The 23,888-nt window shown below is 47.4% G+C and overlaps 1 protein-coding gene across 1 annotated transcript in view; it reads left to right on the top strand.

Annotated features, from left to right (window-relative positions):
- The window catches only part of LOC138558839 (cysteine-rich secretory protein LCCL domain-containing 2-like), a 446,647-nt gene extending 429,953 nt beyond the window's left edge, over positions 1 to 16,694 (top strand). The window contains exon 11 of the mRNA XM_069642676.1: positions 16,536 to 16,694. Coding sequence (XP_069498777.1) covers positions 16,536 to 16,694 — 159 coding nt within the window. The remainder of the gene's footprint in view (positions 1 to 16,535) is intronic.
- The last annotated feature ends 7,194 nt before the right edge of the window (positions 16,695 to 23,888 follow it).

The following is a 23,888-nucleotide window of genomic DNA, read 5'->3' as shown; positions in this document are numbered from 1 at the left end:
CCCATGGGCATAGCAGCGTGGACAGATGAACACCAAATAACAAAAAAGCAAGAATCAGACACAGGAATTCAGGCTGAGGATCAGTTTAGTTTTAGGAGTAGGCAAGTTCATTCAAACAGAAATGGTTTCAAACGACTTTTAAGCATCCTCAAAGAGGAGCAAGACCTTAGGTCCAAAGCTAAAATGTTCCAGAGGCATGGAGCTGCCAGCGGAAACCACCCTTTTGGAACCTGGGAGAGCTTGGGTTTAGGGGTTAGCACAAGACTGACATCATTGGATCTTAGAACCTGTTTAGCTGAGAGCCATCTTAGCAATGAGGAAAGATAGCTCAGACTCTTGCCAAAGAGACAGGCATGCGCAATGCATAAAGTGCAAAGTGAAACTATTTTCCTTATACGCAACCAGTGTAGATCTCTTCTGTCCACTGAGATGTGATCTGATTTATGCATGCGACAGACAACACGAACAACATTATTCTGGACCACCTGAAGACAGGTCAGTTCAGTGTATGTGTATACACTATTTGTCTCCCCTTATCTTTCCTGATTACTCAATCTTTATGACCCTTCTTGTTCTCTTCATTTCCAAGCTCTGTTCCTACCTGTACTTCCCCAAACCGCTATGTGCTCAATCTCGTTTTCAATCCTTTTCTATTATGGCTGCCAAATATTGGAATTCCCTACCCCTCTATATTTAAGCAGTATTGTTATATTGCTATTAGTACCCTGGCACGTTGTACCGAGGTACTAATAGTGTATTTTTCTTGCTTTTAGAAACATTGTGTTAACCGTTTCTCAACTCAAGAAAAAAAAGTACAAAAAACAATGGCCACTATGGATTGGGGAGAAGGGAACTACAGGTAGTCCATTCTCCCTTTCCTCGGCAGCCATTCAGGAGTCAGAGGTGCTCTGGGAACACTACTGTTCCCGGTGCCGGTGAGGAAGAAGGAAACACAAGGAAGTGGGAATGTAGTGGGGGGCTAAATATGTGGAAAAAGGAGTGGGGGGATGAGGATGCAGGGTGCACGGGAGAGCACTGACTGGATTCCCGCCGAGGTAAGATGGCGGCCTCTGGCTCTGAGGAGACTCGGAACGGTGTCCATACCGCGTGGTAAAGACCCCATTCTGAGCGGGGTCTATACTGCATGTTAAAGACCCTGTTCTGAGCTTCTTCATTGGATAGGAGGCCGCCACCTACCCCCCCCCCATCGCTCACCAGGTACTAATAGATAGATATTCCCCCAGCCTTTCGCTTTTTTGTTCGTAGCTCAAAAACTTTATATGCCTTGCAAAACATTTTTTGTGTTCTTTAAATTAGCCAGATCACACTTTTTGTACCACTTATTGTGGGCAGCTCTTTGGCAAAAGTGCTTAACAAATCAAGAAAATACAAATACAAGAAGCTTTCCCTGGGTCACCTAGTATTAGCCATGGCTGACCATTCAAGGACAACTCTAAGATGGGGAGAAGGGTGTTTCAAAATAAAGTATGACATATATCACATCCATGAGAGAATGTCCACACACAGAAGTTACAAAAGTAGCACATTGTCCTCTGTGAATATGTTTAAGGTGTTGTTCATGTTATAGGTAAGTAAACCTTTTGAGGAAGAGTCTTTTCAGTGCTCAAGGTTTGTGACCATACCAGTTGGGGTTACCAGCAATGCCAGCCCCTAGAAGTACCTTAGTATCCATATTAACTCAATTGGCTGTTAGCCTCTTATATGAATGAATGGGAGGGATGGAACAGCTTCTGATTGGAGTTGGATACTGTCCTGAAGCGGTGGTACGGGCCAATCTTGCATATAGGCCCAATGTTAAAGCTATCCAATCAAATAGGTGTGCAGTCGTGGTCAGTCAAGTGTAGTTTTTCCTGACCACTGGCTTTCACTCATGAAAACTTTGGAACTACACAAAGTCAGAAGTCAACAGTAGCAGTCCCGGATTAGCAGCTCTAGTTCTGGTGGTACGACATGCTTCTGCTGGCAAGCAGTATGTTTGAAGATCCACAGGAAACAGTGCTGCTCCAGAAAAGATAATTGAAACTGGTGTATGATGCAGCTATGCTGTTTGCCGCTAATATTGTTCTGATGATGTTTGGTTGGTGTTTGATTTAGCAGTTGTGGTTCATTTAAGAACTAGACTGTTCGCCGACTCAGCAATAGTTTTTAAGCTCTTTATTGTTGTTTGGCTTTTGTAATGAAAGGCCGAGTTCTGTCTGTTACCAGTTCTCAGGGTGCCTGGGGCCCTTTCCTATTCCTGGGATGGCTGCACAGGAAGAACATATAGGCTTTCTCTGCAAACCTGGGATCGCCAAGGCTTCCATTCTGACTGTGCCCACCAGTTTAAGGGTAACCCCACCTCCATAGTACAAATTCAAAAAACATAGGATGCAGACTCCCAGGATAATTAGGACATTTGGCAGCTGAGTGTCAACTCAGTGTCCAATCACAGGGATGCATCCTTTCGCACCTTTGGCACCCCAAACATTTAAGGACATCACATTCAAACCTTATAAGGCCCCTTCCTGGGATTTCAATGAAGATGCAGATTCCTGTCTGGCATTTGCTAACCTGGACGTCTTGCAAACACATATATGTGTAATAGTGCCCCCTTTCCTGCGTGGTGTGGAACCCACACAGGGCAAATTCTTCACTCAGCAGGGGAGGGTGGCACTGAACTGAAAACAGTCTTGAGTGTGATGATCTCCAAAGTAACCTCGATGCCTGGAGGCTGACAGCTGGCGATAGCTAGTAAGGATCAGTAGTGTAGTGCAGTTTGATTCCTCCCCAGCTCCTCCTGATGTAAGGGAACAATGTTAACCGCTCATGGACCGGTAGGGGAATGCCTGGAAAACAGATATCAATCTGGAGCATGAATCGGAGTTGGTAGTCTCCACTTTGCAACACACTTAGGCCTCATTACGAGGCTGCCGCCGGTATTGATTTTGATCCGGCGCCCAGAAAAGGACAATTACCGGGTCATTACGACCTTGCCGGACCCGGTAATTGCCCTTTTCTGGGCGCCGGTAAAAATGATTCCCCATTCCCATTGAGCCCAAAAGGGCTCAATGGGAATGGGGAGGGTGGTAGCAACGGTACCGTTGTTAACGGTACCGTTGCTACCATCAAGTTCTGCTCGCGGGTGCCGGTACGGGCACCAGGCTGCAAGGGCACCTGCGAGCAGAACTCCTTGTATCGTGATACGGTAGCAATGGTGCCGGTAGCGATACTGGTGCCGTTGTTGCCTTACTGCCATACCCGTAATGAGGCCCACTGTCATGGCATAACCTACCATCACATAGACCTATGCTTATTTTATCCCCCAACCTGTCCTGTCTGTACTTGTGATGCTTTCTTCACATGGGACTAAGGTCCTGCCCTGTCTTGTGGGAATTACCTGTCTGGGAACCCATCCTGGCATACCAAGCACTCAAAACATCACGGCTACCCTTTCACTTTGCAGTCATCAGTCACCGTGCAGAATGGTTATCACTGGAGCAAACATCCAGCTCACAGGAAAGCTCAAAAATTCAACTGTAGGACCACTGTAAACACTGCCCTTCAAGAGGGCACTCTGTTGCAATGTGTGCTTTAAACCTCCCTCTTGTCTTCTGGCTCCAGTACAGAATATGTGCCCTCCAGGTTCCGCCAGTTGTTAGCTGGCCTGCGCTGTGATTCACGAGTCTGTGCTCTTTTGTTATGTGAAAAAAACTAAGCTAACCACCAGAATGTTTGTGCTTGCTTTACTATACCAACCTCTTTTCTTTAACATATGCCCAGCCGATCCATATCAGACAAAATAGCACTCCCATCATGAATTTCTGAATCTGAGTAACCATGTGGAGTAGAGTCAGAAATTAGCGACCTGAGCCAGGCTAACAAAAGCAGAGAAATCATGGCTTTGAGAGATAACATCCCATATGTGTTGACCAAGTTCTAAATCGCAAACACAGAAACTAAATATTATCTTTTTTCTCTTACATTCCAGAGTTCTTTGCCCAGAAGGATGCCTGACTCTGTGGAGCACAGTTTGGGGAACTGACATCTATACCGATGTAAGACCACCATTCAGTATATTTTTTATTGCACATATACATTTGAAGTGTTGATTATGTATTTTGCAGCAGCAGCCGAATACCTCTGTGGGATTCTCATGTTGTGGCCTGAGTTTCAGGATTTTGTTCCTCAAAGCTGGTCTTTAATTTTCCACTCTGATGTGTCTTCTATCTTGTTTATCCTTCTGGCTTGATGTGCTTTAGTCCTCTGACCGACGAGTCGGCACAGGCACTATGCAAATATTTGCTCGAGTACATCATCTCACATCCTACTTTTGGTAGTACACCGTCGTTTCATCGACAGTCATTTTTACGAATGCCTTTTTTTACAAGTACACTATTATGAAAAAAGTAATCTACATTTTTGGGGTGGGTGTGGGAAAGGGCAGATAAGGGGTTGGGGGTTCGGGAATAGTTAAAATATGTGGGCGATGAGGGGGCTTGAGGTGAACCCCCCCAAAATAAAAAATGTAAATGTTGATGACTTTTTTCAAAAAAGTGTGCTCGTAAAAAAGGTAGTCGTAAAAATGACTGGCGATGAAATGACATAGAACCCTTTTGGAAACAACATCATCGGTCATAAAGGTGTGTGATGTAGTACTTTATTCCTTAAAATGGCTTTGACATCAATACTTAAGGACTGCATAATGTTCTGCTACAAATGCCTCTTTCTTGACAGCTAGTCTGGTTTCAAACCATTCAGAGTAGGGGTCTCTAGCTCTGGTTCTCTTGAGTCAAATTGACTCCATTGAGCTTATGTTCCAATGAGTCGTAACGTGAATGCATGGTGTAAAAGCCTTGAGTGAGGCTTTAACGCCTTGCATTCCTGGCATGACTCATTTTCAATCATTTGTATGGTGGAGAGGAGGGGCAGAACGCAACAAGCTTTTCCGCTGCTCCCTTGCTATCCACCATACAAATGCTCCAGCATCTGTGCTGGCATGGATTTTCATGCCGGTGCAAATTCTGGAGATTACAATGGGGTCCATTGTACACGTTCCCTGCCAGGTGAGAAAGGCACAAAGTGTGTACAATTACAATTAAACCCTTCCGATATGCTTGCATGTCAGTCAGGGTTTCTTGCGTGTTAAGCAGTATTCACAATTGAAATGAAACCCTCCCCTTAATTGTAATTTTGAGTTGTGCTTGCCGTATAGTGTAAACGTAACGGGTCCCAGCTGCCAAATTACGTTTTAATGTAACATGAGCCCCTGTGTGTTCACTATACCCACACAAAATACAATTCAATAAAATGAATCCAAATTGCAATTACTTACATAGTTAGTGGTCATTCTGAAAGCTCGGAGTGGTTGGGGTTCTCTCCATGGCGTAAACCTCCTCAACAATGGATGACCCCATCTCTTTGCTCCTCTTGTCGCAATCTGCATCGTGTGGAGCATCAATGGAGGAAGTCCAAATTTCTTCCGGGCCTCAACCTGCTCACCGCCCTTCCTACTGCCTTTGACTGTCAGGTACTTCTGGCCAAGCAACACTACTACAACAATCTCATTAAATCCTTTGCCTCTTATTCGCAATGTCTTTTTCGGAGTTTGAAGCATATCCTCCTTTATCCAAAACTGCTGCATCCTCTTCTCTCTCCGCCTCTGAGTTTTACCTCGTATTTCTCTACTAAGGTGACTCTTCTCTGCTCCTCTAGTCCCCCTCTTCTTCTTCTTAATGCCCTCCTTCCCATTTTTCTTCCTCTTCTCGTATGTCTTCCTTTCATCCCCTCTCGAATGCTGATACCTCCTTTTTCTCCTTTTTTCTTTCCAAAGCTTACCCAAACACTTGTAGGGTATGTAAGGAAGCCATGGTATCAAGATAAGACAGACAGTGATCACAGTTCAAGGGTGTTTATTAAACTGTACAAATGGGTGGGATAAACGCCTACTCTAAACCTAAATCTAAGATCGGAGCAAGCTACGACCATCAAATAATACCTTCCAAGTGGAGTCTAGTCAAATAAACGGCCCAATACTAAAAGAAAACTATTGCCAGACCTTATCGCTATGATACAAAATAGTGTGGTATAATGTTCACAAGAAATAGAAAAGAGTGTTCACAAAATGATAAGTCAGGATGTTATGGCCGGGGTCTCCCTTCCCCGCGTTTTTAGCATGGGACTCTCGAGCACAGCACACTTCTGGACTTCTCCAGCACGAGGTTACTGTTCCTTTTCTAGTATCAGGACCTTCTGTGCTTAAGTCTCTTCTCATACAAAGTCTCTTACTTCAGAGGGCCTAATATGCCAAAACAACACAAACAAAAGTTCCTTCCAGTAATCTTCACATCAGGTGATTTCTCTTCACCCTTAGATCCCCCTCAACCGGGCTCCGATCCGTCATGCAACGTTGGCCTCCCTCAGTCGGGGTCACTACGGCCTTTCACTCAAAATATCAGCAACTTGTAACATTGAAGAGTTTCAATGTTTTTTTAAACAACCATTCACTGTGGACAACCCTCAGCCGGGTTCACACTTGTCGACACAACGTTCACGGGTGTACCATGGTTCACTCTGATTCGCAGGCATCCCTCAGCCGGGTTCACAATTGCCAAATACACAGTTCACTTTGCTTTATCATTATACAGGATTCATTTCCCTTAGCCTTTCCCTTGGCATCCTTCCATCATGTTCACATAGCTATTCTAACACAGTTCATGATTCTAGCATCTCATCAGAAAAGTGAGGCTCCCTTTCCCTAGCTTTCTTTTGGCATCCCTCCATCAGGTGCACATTTGCCACAGTTTCACTAGACCCCTCAGGTTCCTTTCTTACCTAAGTCCGGGTCTCAACCCCCAGTCATGCTTCACATACTTCTATTCACACAATGTTCTTGGGGTGTTACTGGTCATCCTAATTCATAGGCATACCTCAGTCGGGTTCACGTTTGTCACTTATCACAACTCACTTAGTTTTCACCATGTGTCAAAGACTTTCGACTGTACAAGGGATTTTACTTGACCCATGTATGACCACTTTGACACTTCACACGGCCTCCCCTAAGGCCTCTTGGTCTTTTGTAGTTTTGTTAGCCAAAATGTTCTTAGTTCAATACTTTTCCTTTCTTTTAGCAGAGGAATACCAGATAGAGTCCTTCGAATGGGCACCCATGTTGCGCCGGACCACTCTGTCCGGGTTTCAACTTCACTCACAAAAGACCTCTGTCTATTATATTCTTTCTGTATGTACAATGTTGCCACTGCAATCTTTTGTTCAACACAGTCCGGCCCACTATCAGTTTCTTCTGACTCGCCCGCTGTGTTGAACTTGTTGGCGTACCCTTTTCCACTGGAGTCAAGGACAGTATCATGATGAGAACCATTTCTCCCTGCCCTGGCAATCAGTGCAGGAGGGTTTCACATACCGCTGACATCTGATACACTACTCACCAGCTTCAATTCCCGGTCTTACGTTTGCTTTCATGGAGGCTTCGCAGGTCTGGGTGAAAAGGGCAAGGGTAATTCCCTCCTGGTCGTCCTTTCACATCTCTCCGCCTTTCTTCTCCATTTGAACTGCCGTCCCGGAATGGCTGCTTCTTTGTGGTTTCGGCCTTGCTCCAAGTGTGTTCTTGTGCTCCACCTTTTATCCCTGTGGGGAATGGAAAGGAAAGTCACGTGTGTGTAGTTATCAGCAATTGCCTGACTCTGCCTGACCCTTGTGTTGGGACATGTCAGGTAAACAGCTCTGGTGTTAGCCCTCTGTCTTTCACGGTGTGAGAAAGTGTTCGTGTTGGAAAAGGGGGGTAGAGCTTCTACGTATCCTATGGGGTAGGATGGGGAAAAGGTGACATAAGAAAGGGGATACCACGTCTCAAACTTCAGGGTCCCACCTCCACTCCTAGAGGGCCCCTCATTCAGGTGATCCTCCCTCACTAGTCCAACCCCTTGAGCTGGATCCAATTGCAATGGCTGTGTCCGGGCCACCTGGATGACAGAACCCTGGGGACTAGTCATTTAGGTAAGCCCCAAAAATCAATAATAAAATCAATCCAAATAAGTCAATAAAGTGAACGGGTGCAAGAAAAACAAAAGTTTATTACATTCAACTGTGGTCAGGAATTATTGAAAAAAACATTCAACGAACAATACTAAATGGTGGTGTTTTAAAGTAGAACGTGGAGTGTCATCATAAAACATTGTTTCAGAATGCTTTGAGAATGTTGTTCGCTGATTGGTCAATCATGGTTGCTCTATAGGGGAATCTGTACAATACCTAGCCCTATTGGCCTATCATATCCCTTGTGACCGTTCTATTAGTTACCTCATAATAATTACTTAATGGTTGTACTATTGAATTTCCCAGACTTCTGATTGGACAGTCAACATTTTATAATGTTTCATTTAATCCTTGGTGTTTGATTGGTGGAGCTCCTTTGGCCTTCCTGAGGAGGGCCACTTCAGTCATTGTTGACCATTGAAATTGTGAACAGTGTGGCAACGATTGTATTCTTCGCATCTTATTCTCATGAGAATTAAACGTTTGCACTATATTACCGTTTTCCCCCTTCAGGCTGTGTCAACCAACAGCATATTATTGCGACTTCTGATTGGAAACATGTAACTTCTCTCCTTCCTTTCTCATGGTTTTTGTGTATGATCTCATGTGCTGTGCTCCTAGGCCCGTTGCACTGGACCGTGCACTTGCCGAGATTGTGTGCTTTACCTCTATAGGGACGTGTGGCCTGGCGGCTAAAATCAAGCTTGTAATTTATTGATGTGTCCTAATAAATGTAAAACCTTTATTGTATCTTCTGTGTTACGATATGGCCTTTGAACCATCCTTAGTTCAGTATACTGAATTCTCCCTGGGCAGAGAGTTTGCATTTTCTATTGTATGTGACTCTACTCTTGAGTGGATATTTCACTTCAGGGGGCGGTGTCTCTTCTGTTTGAATGACTCTGTCCTGTGCATGCCTCTGCAAATCGTCTTGTTCTCACCAGGATTGTGACCATGCATTTTTTAGTTTTGAGAAAATGGGCAGAACCTGTGTTAGTTATATTTCACTTGCTGAATGTTTGGGACCGGATTGAGTATTCTAGTCTGTGACCAATCCTTGCACAGCGTTTTACCCCTTACCCTCCCAGAAAATGCTTCTGGTAGCAATATCAGATTAGGTAATGCTCCTTGTGCTTGCCTGGGAAAGAGTTTCACCTCCCACTTCTAACCAATCGCTGCGTGACTTTATACCATTCAAGGCTACTGGCCTTGCCACACATTTCTCTCATTCTGTCATGAGCTGACAGCCTTCTTGCTGTGTAAATCTATTTCTGGTGGTTTTGAGGCCTACTATTCAAATGGCCTATGTGTTGCCTTCGAGTTTAAGGCCTACTGAGTTTTAGGTACCTACAAAATGTTAATGTATGCATACATATATATATATATATATATATATATATATATATATATATATATATATATATATATATATATATATATATATATATATATCTTGTGTTACACTCTCTACACCTTAGTGTTTCTATTCAAACACTCATAACTACTAGATTTGTTTCTGGTTTCTACTAGTCTCTGCTGACATGTGTGTATATAGATTTGCTTAGGGCTAACCTCTGTCCCTATGTTATTCTATCGTTGCCATCCTTACATGGCTCAGGCCTACCTATGAATGCATCTATTTGTACGTAAGCTTCTTGCTGGCTGCTATCTATCTCGTTTCACAAAGAGAACTATCACTGCTGCTAATATGTCGTGTCTATTGCCATGATCTGTTAATGTGTGCTCTGTCTAATAAATGCTTACTTTATCACCTATCATAATCCCTGTCTCTTGGGTCTATCCACTTGTACCTATATCTATGTGTGTGTGTGTGTCAGGTTGACTTGCATAATTGCAGGTTTATCGTGTCTGACAACTTTCTGCGCATCTAAACCTGCAATGCATGTGTTTGTTGCTATTCTCCATTTTACTTTCAGTGAAGGGATATGTTGGGAATGACAAGGTGATCTGCTTGCGACCTGGACCTTTGGCCTTTGCTGTGTGTTCTGACTTGTGCTTTATGGAGTTTCTTCGTTTGTATTTCCTCATGTGTGGGATGTAAGACGTTCATCCCAACTTTCCCCCTTTCATTTCTTCCAGAATGAATTCCCTCATGAACTCTTTGTCTCTCAGCTCTTGGTCATGTGCACAGTCGTACCTATCTTTTAGGAACCAGATCTTGCTGACGTTTCCCAAATGTTCTCCCCCCTTTGCATAGTCCCAGGGGCTACACCCTAAAAAGCTACAGCCCCCCCATCTCCTGTGGGCGCTACATAACACTCAAGGTAATTCTCTGGGTCTGAAGGCTGTGCCCAAAGGGTTCCTGGCGTGCCTGTGGGGTGATCTCTGGGTACCACCTTGGGTATGGGCTTTATCTCTACCTCGTCTGTTTGAGTGTTCTCATGTTTCCAAGGGAAAGTGGCCTATTCTAACTTTGCTGCAAGTAATTTTAAACCATCTCCACGGGACACACAAAATGCTCTTATAATTTGATGAATGATCCAAATTAGTATTAAGAAAATTAATATTGGCAAAATTATTCGGCAAATGTTTGTCAACCATTTGGGCATCCATGAAAAACCATCTGCTATCCAGTCAGTGTCTTTTTTTAACCCCGCTCCCTCATTTTCCAGCTCCACCATATAATGGTGCAAAGCCTTTATTCCAACACTGAGGGAGCCATTATCCTGGTCGTTTGGGGAGAATGTATGTACAGCAAGTACTGCCCATTTGTTTTACAGACCCCTTCTTCCATAGCCGGAAGGAGGTCAAGAATAATATGATTTTGAAGCACCATAATACGGATTGCCCTCAGCTTGTCCCTTATGGCTTTGAGTCCGTGCTCATTTGCGTTCGCCAGCAGGACCAGGTTCCAGCGTATTATCTGGAACCACATTGAATTAGTGGCTCCCTGTATTTTAGGGACTAGAAATGAGGTGAAAAAAGTCTCAGTTTTGAATAGGCAGTATTAATTTGAAACATCTTCCAGGGTTTTGTGTGCGTCCTTGCAAAAGTAAATTGATTGTTTCTTGCAATTCAGTGTCTGTGAGTCATTCTGTCTTTGCTTTGCTGGGAGCACAGTAGGGGATTGGGGTTTCTTCTTGGGCATCAAATGTTCCTCAGGGATAAAGAGTACCGGGGTATGCAGGTTCATGAGGGAGCACATTGTTAGGGGAGTTTTCCTAGAGTCCACTTGAGATAAGACTTCATAAAACTATCCTTTGGCATATGGGTCCCCAACACAGTATAAGCGTGTACTACTCAAGGAAACCTGGTAGAGTGACAGAGCAGTCAGGCTTATCATAGGAGGAAGATGTGAGCTGTAGGTAAGTACACTGAACCCAGTTAGTACAGTAGTCCAAAGAAACACTTACACCAATAATGGGATGGCACACAGATGCTTCCTACGCCCTCAGGTGACTTTAGTAACAAGGACACGGTGGACATTATTATATCACTGGTACATATAGAGCAATCCTGAGTTTGGTGTCAAAAGGAAAATGTTAGAGGGAGGAAACATGGTTAAAATGTTTCTCAAACTGTTAAGTACTTTTGAACCCCCCAATGCAATGTAGATTAACCCTTTCCCAGCTATACAAGTAAAAAATGTATGACGTTTTGGAGGCACAGATCAAAACACAAAATCAGAGGTTAGAATAGTCTATCAGGGAACCAGGGCAGCCAATGTCACTTAAGCAAAGTCTAGGGGATCTGAAGGTCTTCTTGAAGGTAAGTAAAAAGTCTTGCACAATGTTATAGAGAGTTTTTATTGTAAAATAAATCACTGTATGGTCACAAGATGGCAGGCTTCTGAAAGGCAAAGCTGCAAGCAACTCTAGAAAATGCAGTAAAACAGGTCTCAAATGAGAGCAAGCAAACTACACAGCAAGAGGTAAGTACCCCTTAGTTCACAGTACCTTTGGTCTGAACAAATTGGTTCCAGCTGGCTTCTGTTCCTGTTGTAGTATGGTAGATCCTGTTGTTCCTGTGCCTCAGTTGTTGGGACAAGAGGGAGAACATCTGGAGGACTCCTGCACTACGATTCGAAGGGCGGCGGCAGCAATGGACAAAGTTCAGATAAGTGGCACTTCACGGTTTCAGCTTCTCGCGAATAGCACCACTGTGGTTCTTGGACACTGTTGGGACTTTCCTTGCTTCTGGGGTCCTGCACTCTGTTGAAGTGGCTGAGGCTTGGTCAGCCCTGCTTCTAGGGAGTCCGGAGGATCTTCCTGGAAATTGGTTCCAGCTTAAAAACAATGCACTCGATTCTGGTGTTCCTCTCCCTGGCAATCGGTTCCTGCAGCAGCAATGGACATACAGCCAGCTCCGAGAGGATGTCCAGATAAGTTCGTCTTGGGGTCGATTGGTCCCCCCAACCCAAAGGGAGAAGTCGTCCTTTGCAGGGATTCTCTAGTTGAGGCGAATTCAGAGCTTCAGCACTGCAGCAGGGCTTCACCGGGCTAACCAACGTTCCAGGAGTTGCCGCAGGCGTCTCTTCCAAGTTCTTCTTCAGATTCCTTCGTCCAGTGGTCGACTCTGCTTTCCAAGCCAAAGACCTCACCTTTTATGCAGGTTTCTCCCATTCCTTTGCAGCCTAGCTGTCACTCACTGTGAAACCTGTGCAGTTCCCTCTGGGACCACTGCAAAAGATTTAAGACTACAGGTGTTTGGCAGTAAACCCACTTGGTAGCAGTCTGTACCACACTGATACACTTGGTAGCTGTGGCTGAGCAGTCAGACTTCCCTCAAGAAGAGTTAGGCAGTATGCAAAGTATACACAATAGGCACTCAGATACAATAGTACAAGCAAACACTGACCAGAGCTTTGGTATCAAAGTATATAATTATTTATTTAAAACACACTGATTATAACACTCCAGCACTATTATTGTAAATCACTCTCAACACAGTTACTATTATTATGTATACATCCCTTATTCCTTATCAGACAAGTCTTAGTTAACACCACTTATTTCCAGACAGAGGTGAGCGCTTAACTATAGATGGCACTCCAATAAGTTAACGAAAAAGGGAGGGAAAAAGGCAGAAGGTAGGAAAATACACCACACTACTCTTTAGAAACTCTTAAGCAAGGCAGGAAAGTCAAAAGTTACTTGTGAGCCAAAGTCCATAGGCCGGGCCCACTCTTGGAGAGAGCAGGGCACAAATGCACCCAAGATCACACAATGACAACAGGCTTAAAAAGTCTTGCAGGGAGTTCAGAAAGGTTTTAGTTAGGCTCAGAAAAGTTTAGCCAGGGTCTCCCAGGCTAACCCAGGTTCGAAAGCCGGGGGCTAAATCTACCCCGTACAGTCGGTTGCAAGGGAAGCCAGGCGGAACACGGTACCTTATGTGGAAAGGATCCTCCAGCGGGTGCAGTTGTTCCTGGCAGCGGGTGCAAGTCGCGGCGTCGTCCAGTGGAAGAGAAGATCTCGACGTGGTGGAAAGATGAAGGTCGTTGCACTGCCAGGGAAGAAACCAGCCGCAGAGTTTTCCGGTTAAAGGTACTAACCTTTGATTCGCGATAGTGGTAAAACGTGGTATCCCGGTTGCCGGGGTGCTTGGCACAGGCAAGGCGGCCACGAGATGGCTCCAGGAAGTGAAAAAGGAAGCAGACTGGTTATCCCCACCAGTCGAAGGAAGAAGACTCTCCGGGCTGGAGATCTCCTCTGTCGTTGGGAAAAGTGGTGAGACGGTCCATCAGGGCTCCACCGGTGGTGTCGTCGTAGCAGGTCGGCTCAGCTTCTCCCTCGTCGGATTCTTAGGTCCTGTGGCGACTTCTCAAGTTCCAGTCCCCAAAGCCCTGCTTTTATGCAGAAAACCCCCATTCACTCAGCCTAGCTGTCACTCAAACATGCTAAGTGGTGAGCCGGGCGGCTCACCACTTGGGCCAATCAGGATGGAGTGTGACTTCAGTTGTCTAGGCAACTCAGTCCAGGGTGCCTAAATCCCCCTCCACACCTCCTAAGTACCCCAGACAGAGTGGCACCACTTTGGAGGGCTTCTGTGGAGAAGCCCGCCAAAAAGTGGAACAAAGGGCTCAACTTGGGTTGGAGTCACAGAAGCGAACACAAATGCCATTTTAGAACTGAGTTCTGGCAAAAAATACCAACCGGAGAATTAATATTAAATAAATAAACCGGCGGTATGTTCGAGGCTATAGGAATTAAATAATTAAAGTTGGTAGCCTCAAACAATGGGAAATCCCATAGAGATATATTTGCGGTCGAATATAAAAAGTAGTATCCACTGCCACCAGCCAAAACTCGATCAGGGGGGACGAAGACATGCCCCCTCGACTAACAGACCCTGGGGCAATCGAATTGCCCCGGCCAGTACGTCCACAGTATGATGGTTTGTACTGGTTCTGTTCAGAATTTGAGACTAGTAAAGTCAATGGTGACTTTACATGCCCTGGGAGACAGTAGTCAGTACCAGGGTATGGAGTCTATATTGGGGGGTCACTATGACACCCCTGTGTTACTGCACTGAGGGTGCTGTGTAACACACATCACAAAAACACATGAAGCCCTATGGAGTAAAAGAACCCATAGCCCATTAAACACATCTAGAGTCAAAGAAACACACTCAAATCATGCCCAAGAGTGAGGGTAAAAGAGTCTCACTCTTGGCAGTAGAAAAAAATAAACCCCAAAAATCCAGCAAAGCTGCTGGGGGACTCACTAGGTTAGGAAATTCAGCCTAAGCAGAGAATTCTCTCTAACACTCACACAGCAGGGTGGCTGTCCTCCAGGGTGCATTCCTGTAACCAAAGGGATTAAGCACAGGGAGTGTCGGGCACCTCCCTCCCTCCCTCACTTCCTGCCCTGCCAGACACGCTGGAGCCAGAGGCAAATTCAGTAGTGAACCCCGCCAAAGACAAAACGAACAAAGGGACCAAACCTGGTTTGGCACGCAGAGTAAATCTCAAGAAGGACCTCTACAACAAGAAATGGCAAAAAAAGAAGACCAGGGCCATTTTCACAAAATGGGCACCCATGGGTGCTTTACTGTAGCTGCAATTGCAGCCTGCGGTAAAAACACACAATGGTAGTAAAAAGTAAACCACTGCCACCAGCCATTGACTGTAGAAGGGGTAACATAAACATGTTACATGAGAAACTAGATAAAGGGGATACTAAGTAACCCCTCCAGCACCCTATTGTAAGATAGTGTGTGCTGGGTCTAGAAAGTTACAAATGTAAGTAAAGTCAACTTCACTTCACTGCTCTTGGAAACAGTAGTTTATCCAAGAGAAGGTATTTAAACCTTTGGGAAATCTAAAAGACTTCCCTGTGCCTTTGCAATGAAGGTGCTTTGTGCCACAATCTAAAAAGATGATGCCTATGGAGTTAGTCAGACTCCAAAAACCAAAAGGAACACAGTAACCAAATCAGACCAAAACACATGGGTGAGTGAGAAAAAGGACTCACTCATTCCAGGTTAAAATAAAAAAAAGTCCAGAAAAAGAGCTGGGGGTCTCTAAGGAAGGAGGAATTAAACACTAAAATAAAAATTTTCCCTAACAGTTTCTCTTGATGAATGTCTAGGACCAGATTGAGCATTCTAGTCTGTGACCAATCCCTGCGCTGCATTTTACCCCTTCCCCACCTTGAACCTGCTTCTGACAGCAATGTCTGATTAGGTCATGTTGTTTGTGTTTGCCTGGGAAAGGGTTTCACCTCCTACTGCTAACCAATCGCTGTGTGACTTTACGCCATGCTCAAGGCTGCTGGCCTTGCAAGCACATTCCTCTTGTGTTGTCTGCCTAGTTTTTGAGGCCTACTATTCAAATGGCCCATGCGTTGCCTTCGAGTTTGAGGCCTACTGAGTTTTAGGTACCGATAAATTGTTAACGTGTGTATATATATTTCTGAGGCTTGTGGAGTCTGCTTAGATCACATGCTATGCGTAGGCCGACATCTAGTGGTAGCTGCAGAGTATTACAGTTTTTGTTTTCAAAACTCGAAGAGGGACATCGACAGGGCGTGCCAGTAATACTATCCCTAATGTGACGTCTACTGTACCCCTGGTCGTTCATGCGTCGAGGTCCCTTCAGATTGTTTTTTTCCTCCATCGTATATCGCAGAGTTCCTTCTTGGCTGATGCCATTATTTCAAAAAGGTTTCATTCTAGTATTTCTTTCTGTCCTTTTGTTATCCGTTCACCGCAAGATCTTCGGTGACGGCTTGAAGGACGAATTTTCAATCGTCAACAACAGGAACCCTCTCGACAATCCTTTGTCTATGGCCTCTGAAGGCCCACCGGGCCTCAGCCCTGTACAGTCGGGAGAGCGGGGGGCAGTTCATACTCTAGTCTTGTTAGAGAGTGTATATATGTATATTTCCCATTCCTCCCAACTATTTCACCAGGCTGCCACCCCCATACATCATGGAAAACACACCTTTTAAATGTTGCCCTTCCTGCAATATGGAGTTCCCTGGAAATACTTGCACCGGGTGTGCAATCTTTGTCTCCCCAAGGATCACGCTGAGGCACAGTGCAAGTCTTGCAAACTGTTCTGGTCTAAAACCGCAAAAGATCGCAAGACCAAATGCTTGGCCCACCACGCCATACAGGCTGAGTCCACCATTGACATCAAGGGGAGCCTCCGGCAACGGCAGCATCGACGTCTGCAGTGACATCAAGGGCGATCAGGATCCATCGGATTCCCGCGTGCAAGCCCCTGACCCCACCAGGCAGGCTGGTGGTTCTGCTACGGGGACGACACCCGGCAGCTCAAGCACTACCAAGTCTCATCACACTAAGCACACCTCCCACAGCCGAAGGTCGACCACACCTCCGACTGATAGGCCACACGCGTCGTCGAAGGGGAGGTCTGAACTTTCCCTGTCCTCTGGGCCATCATGGTCGCGATCACCACACGACAGGCCCCCGAAACAGACGGTAAAGTCAGTTTCCGACACTGTGTCTTAACCTACAAAGTCCTCAGCCGCCGACAAAAGACACGTCAATGGCCTCTAAAAAAGGCACAAAGAGCTCGAAGATCAGTGAGTTAATCAAAAAAGACATTCCCGACACCCTGTTAAAGGCCAGAACATTGAAAGACCACAAATCTTCCACGTCCCAGATGGAAAAATAACAAACTACTAGAAGCAGGGATTTCACTACCCCAGAGGGCACTCTTTCAGGGGCTATGCTCCAGAGGCCCATTTACACCTGCTACCACCTCTGTAGTACCAAGCTCCTCACAGTGGGCCAATTTTATAAAGTTATGAAGAGAATGTCCTCTTTCATTAATTTCTTTGATGACCACCCCGAGGTCCTTCAAAATCTTCAGGGAACCCCAGAGAGCAGGGCAGCAGCTGAAAGGGCCCGCCTAGACATCATGCAGGCTACCACCTTGCATCAGGACCCAGGGCAAGATACTTATTTCCATACCACGCAAGGCTCACAAGAACCTGGCCCATACACCGACTCAGAGGACGAAGGGGACACGGTGGACTTGTACCAATATTATGACAACAACGATGAGGACGTTTGCATCATCCGGTCCCCAGATCACTGCAACCCACCGGTGGCTGACTCCCCGATAGACAACCAGTTACAATATAATGACCTGCTCCTAAAGGCTGCAGAGCACTTCAAAATAGACACACAAGAAGCCCAAGTCAACAAAGACTTTGCGGAGGACATCCTTGTGGATACAAAAATCATCAACCCAATGTATCCCCCTGTTACAATCAGTACACAGACGCATCCAACCCTCTCTGCTTACAACGAATTTAACACGGGTGTCAACCCGTGCATCGAGACGATGTTCAGACCAGCCCCCTCGCACCCCTTATACATCAGGGGGCAGTTAAAGCCTGACTCTTTAGTAGTTACTACTACAAGAAAGAGATCGGGAACCCCTCTAGCCTCTGCCAAAGACCCTCCAGGCTTCAAACTAGAAACCCAGGCAACCCTCATACACATGCCCATTGAACCCGATGCTTTGTTTGGCAAAGCGGTGGAGGATGCTCTCAAGAGCGCGAAAGAGGTATATGACACCCTCAAATCCCTAGGGCAGCTTACCAATAAACCCTTTGGGCAAAGAGGAGGCTCTAACTCGCGCCGTTTCAGAGGACAAAACTCCCAACGGGCCTCAAATTACAATCAAGGTGGCCAAGGTTCGTCCTGGGGTTCATCACAGGGGCAGTCCTCACAACAGGGTTTTCAAAGAGGCCAAAGAAGGTCTCGAATTAGGGGCAGATCCTCCTCCTCAAGATGGGGCTCAACCCTCCCTAAGCAATGACCACCCGCTACAGGTTCCCTCCAATGCCACTCCAGTAGGAGGTTGTAATTTTACAGTTTACCCATGCATGGGAGGGAATCACTTCAGACAAGTGTGTACTTTCCACCGTGATGGCATGATACTGCATAGAACTGTTCCAGGCAGTCTTCACAGGAAGAACAACGTATCCTGATGTAAGAGGTGAAGGCGCTGCTTCTAAAGGACGCCATAAAAATCGTCCCGGCAAACCAGGCAAACAAAGGTATTTATTCAATGTACTTCTTTGTACCATAAAAAGACTTAACAATGCGGCCTGCCCTAGACCTGCGCCCTGCAAACACCTATGTGAAGCCACAAAAATTAGCATGACAATGCTACAGGAAGTAATCCCACTGCTAAAGCAGGGGGACAACATGGCAACCTTGGATATGAAAGATGCTTACTTTCATATATCAATGTGAAGGTTCTTGCGTTTCAAAATAGCAAACCAGCACTACCCAAGGTGCTACCCTTCGACATAGCCTCTGCTCCAAGGGTATTCACCAAGGTACTAGCGGTAGTTGCAGCGCATCTACACAGGGAATCAATCCCAGTTTACCCTTATCTGAACGACTTGCTGATAACAGGGGAATCCCCAACTTTCTAAGCAGAACACGCATAGAACAATCAGTCTCCTGTTCCAATTGGGATTCTCAATCAATGAGAAAAAACCAAGTCTGGTTCCAAGCAAGACCAAACAGTTCTTAGGGGCTGTCATAAAAACAGAAGAAGGTCTAGTCTTTCCATCAAATGAAAGAGTATAAAACATACCGCCGCAAATACCTCAGTATCTGGCCGGTCGTCAAATAACCGTATGCAAAGCAATGAACTTGCTCGGGATGATGGCATCATGCATTTACCTGGTTCCGCACGCACGGCTGCGCATGCGTCCAATGCAAGAGTGATTAGCGAAACAGTGGTCTCAGGCAAGCGGTCAGTGGACTATCTAGTGGTGGTTTCCCTAGTTCAAGCGCTACGCTGGTGGAAAAGGAAAACATGTTAAAGGGAAAACCTTTTCACAACCCAACGGTGCAAGCAGTTGTCACAACAGACACGTCTCTCACCGGGTGGGGAGCCCATTGCCTTCACCACACATCGCATGGCCCGGGGACACGAATCACAGCCCAAAATCACATAAACCTTTTGGAACTGCTAGCAGTGATCAAAGCTCTGCAAGCTTTCCAAGTGCACCTGTCAGGTCAGTCAATACATGTCCTCACGGACAGCACCACTGCCATGTTTTACATAAACAAGCAGGGGGGCGCACACTCTCCAAATCTGTCCAGGCTGGCTCAAAACATTTGGAAGTGGTCACTCAAGCGGGGCATGTTACTAACATTGCAGCATGTTCCAGGGAACTCAATTCTCTGGCAGACTCATTAAGCAGAGATCCTCTACCTGAAGAGCATGAGTGGCAACTCGACAAAGATATCCTAGACAATGGGCCTCATTACAAGTACTCCGGTCCGGAATTAACACTGCCGGTAAAACCATACCGGCACCATTTCCATGTCCGCCCAATCATGACCCGCGGCCCCGATAATAGCACCACCCTCAACCGCCACTGCGGAAATAGGGGTCCCGTTAAGTCCGCCTGCACGGAAACATCTCCGTTACCGTCAACACGAAACACCATGAGCATCACAACTAGCGCGGACACGGAAATACCGGCAAAAAAAATGGCGTAAAAACCGTGATCCGATCACGGTGGCGGAACCGCCGCCACCGCGAACATGGCGTTATACACTGCCTGCTGAACTGAATCAGGGCACAGGTGCACCAAATCAGCCCGGCTAGACCTAGCAGGCCACTGGGAGCCCACAAAAGGGCCACACCCAGCCCAACACAACACAGAACCATGCAGGCAGCAGGTCTAGTAGCACTGGGACTGGGCCTACTGAACCAACAGGCAGCACTGCACATGGTGGCAGTAATGGCGCAGAGGAGGAGGCGTAGGCGGAGGAGGCGCAGGCGGCAACCAGCCAACCCTGCTGCTATGGCAAACCCCATTGCCCAGCCAGCCCGACCCCGCCGCCAGCCACCAATACCACGCATCAGGGCCTCACCCGGGAACCTCACCCCAGGACAGATCCACACACTATACCGGCTGGACCGTGCAACAATCCTGCACATCACTGCCATCATTGAGGACAACATCAGCAGCCAAATTGACACCCCCACCGCCACCCCCCCCTCCTGAAGGTTGTCTCAGTACTGCATTTCCTTGGCACTGGCACCTATCAACACACGGTTGGTGAGCTGCACGGCATATCAGAACCCTGTTTCTCAAAAATCCTGGTACAGGTACTGGATGCCCTGTTGCGCCATGTGTCGGAACACATAGCCCTACCCCGCACCCTCCCCGAGGTCATTGCCACCAAGTTGGCCTTCCATGCCATAGCAGGCATGCCAAATTGCATAGGCGCAGTTGACTGCACCCACGTTGAGCTGACACTACCACGTGCAATTGAAGCGGTGTTCCGCAATAGGAAACAGTATCACTCTTTGAATGTCCAGATGGTTTGTGATGCCATGCAACTGATTACACACTGCTGCGCACGTTTCCCAGGCTCATCACATGACTCAATGGTACTGCGGAATTCCACGTTGCCACGGTACATGGAACGCTATGCCGGACAAAGCACATGGCTATTGGGTGAGTACAGCTGACGATGCTACAACCCTGTCGAAGTGGTGTGTGTGTGTCCAGCCCAATGAGCATTGTGAGTGTGCCGCTGTGACCGCACATGCATCACCCCCCTTCCATCTACCAAATACACAGCGGATGCCAAACATCATGAAGGAAGACATGACAGGGCACCACAATGTGCCCGTGCACACGCTGGCACAGCCAATCCTGTCACTGTCCCATGAACCTTGTGCCACTGCAGACACCCACCCTCAATTGAAACACTGCCTCAAAAGGCACGAGAGGCGTGTAAATGAGACGACGTGTATTTACTACTTCCGTACAGTGGAGTCACTCTGCCATGTGTGGACAGCACTGCACCGTGACATGCACACAATCATATGTCACCGGCAGGGCACAGTAAACATGCTAGTAAATGTGTAGGCCCATATCCAGTTAGCGACATACATCGTGATGCCCAAAACATACCTCCATACACTGCATGGTACATATGCATGAATGAATGATGACACAAGAATGCACAGCAGCAGATGAGGACATGATGCCACAAACACTGACATGTTCCCCCATCTACATCCCATGTAGGTGATGCGGGATATGCACTCACGCCATGGATGATGACACCTGTACGGAGACCAGGGAACAGGCATGAAGAGGCATACAATAGGGCACATATCCGCACACGTGGAATGATTGAGAGGACATTTGGACTGCTGAGGGCCCGTTTCCGCTGTCTGAGCAGATCTGGCGGATCACTGCTGTACAGCCCAGTGAAGACGGGTAAAATCACGCTCGTATGTGCCATGATGCACAATATATGCCTGCGCAGGAACATCCCAATGCCACCAGACGCAGATGAGGAAGATGGGGATGGGGATGGAGATGGGGATGGGGATGGAGATGGGGATGGGGATGGGGATGGGGATGGGATGGCACCACCTCCCCCTGGGGGTCCACATGATGGCCAGAAAGCACGGGATGCCCTGATTCGCATTTACTTTTGAGTCACAGCACATTCACAGAAATGCACGAACATGGTGACGACAATGAATTAATAGTTGCACTGCAAAATAAATGATCAATGTCCACACATGTATGTCTTGATTCGAAATGGTGATGTATTGATGTAATAACAACAGGGAAGGAGGTGCATTGGTTAGGGAAGCTGTACACCCGGGGACACCCACCACCCAAACGTGCCCACCCCCACCCAGGCCCCATTGTTCAAACCCCCAAAACTACCTACCCCACCACCCAAACGTGCCCACCCCTCTCACACCCTTGTAGTCCACATGTGTCCTGCACTGCCCCACACACATGCCATCACTTCCGTGTGCCCTTCTGTGCCTGTGCAACCTTGCCCGAGGGACCCGTTAGCCTACTCGAGCGCCTCCTTGGACTGGCAGTAGTGGAGCTGGATGGGGTGGTTGTGTTTGATTGCGCAGAATCTGGGATTGAGGGCATCCGTGCCAGATTTGCCTGTTGGCCAACCAACATGGCCTCTACAAGCCTGGAGGTGTGGTCGTTGCCCTCCCGCACATGGCGTGCAAGGGTCACTATAGTGCTCGCAAAGCGTCCGATGGACCTCGACAGGTGACGCACTGAGGCGCTGTAGCTCTCCCTCTGCAGCCTGGATTCCTCTAGCTGCCTCTCCACCAGCTGGGTGAGGGTTGCCTGCTGGTCCTCCATCCGCTGCATGCAGGCATTCAGTTTGGCCATGGATGGGGTGGGCGACCTCATGGGACTCCCCAGTGATGTGGGGCTGAACCCCAGCTCATGGAAGGAGCCCAGGTCTTCAAATGTGGGCATCTCCCCCTGTGGGCCCGTTTCCGAGTGCTCTTGCGGGGCACTGTTATCACTGCAGGCCGCCCCCTCTGCAGTGCTGCTGCCTTCGGTGTTGTGTTGGGTGGCCATGATAGGTTCCCGTGGCACCTGTCTAGACTCAGGCAGTGTGGAGACGGTGGGGACGTCGGTGGTGGTCGTGGCCGGCACATCTGTAGTGGCTGGTAATGTGGCCAGAGGTGCAGAACTGCCGGCAGCATCCTCCTGTGTGGTGGCGGTGGCTTGTGTACTTGCGGTGCAGATTGGCTGGCCTGTTGTGCAGTATCACTGTCATTTGAAACGGCTGTGGGGACACAAAGGGCATGCAATTAGTGTTGTTGTGGTGGCAGATGGGTGCATCACATGCGTCATTAAGATTGGACATTGAAAAGTGTTAGTCACATGCATCTAATTGCTGGTGTATGCATTCTGTGATTTTGGTTGCCATGCGGATCATGATGGGTCCTTTGGCCCACACATGCACTGCCTGGGGGGGGGGTTGTTAATGGGTCCTTTGGCCCACACATGCACTGCCTGGGGGGGGCGGTTGTTAATGGGTCCTTTGGCCCACACATGCACTGCCTTGGGGGGGTTGTTAATGGGTCCTTTGGCCCACACATGCACTGCCTGGGGGGGGTTGTTAATGGGTCCTTTGGCCCACACATGCACTGCCTGGGGGGGGGGTTGTTAATGGGTCCTTTGGCCCAGTACTCACAACTGCATATTTACATTTAGCATTCATGTTTGGGCACTTACCGGCATCTGCAGGTGGGCTCACTCCTGCCTCAGCCTCCCCGATCCCATGGATTCCCTCTAGGTGGAGGACGCTGCTGCAACGCTCCTCCCATGCTTGCAGCCTCAGTGGGGAAGGGGGTCCTCCGCCTGTCCCACTGCTGCGTTGGCGGTGCGTGGAAATGAGGTTGCGTACCCTCAGCCTCAGGTCGTCCCACCGCTTGTGGCAGTCCTTCACGCTCTTCACTGCCACGCCCACAGTGGTGCACTTGCGTGCAGCTTCGACCCACACCTCCTTCCTCCGCTGCTGTGTGGCACGCCGTTGGTCAGCGCTGAACAGCATCTCCGCATTGCCCA

The sequence above is a fragment of the Ambystoma mexicanum genome, chromosome 1q, assembly GCF_040938575.1.
Source record: "Ambystoma mexicanum isolate Mex_15411 chromosome 1q, UKY_AmexF1_1, whole genome shotgun sequence".
NCBI lineage: Eukaryota > Metazoa > Chordata > Amphibia > Caudata > Ambystomatidae > Ambystoma > Ambystoma mexicanum.
This window is presented reverse-complemented; position numbering and strand designations above follow the sequence as displayed.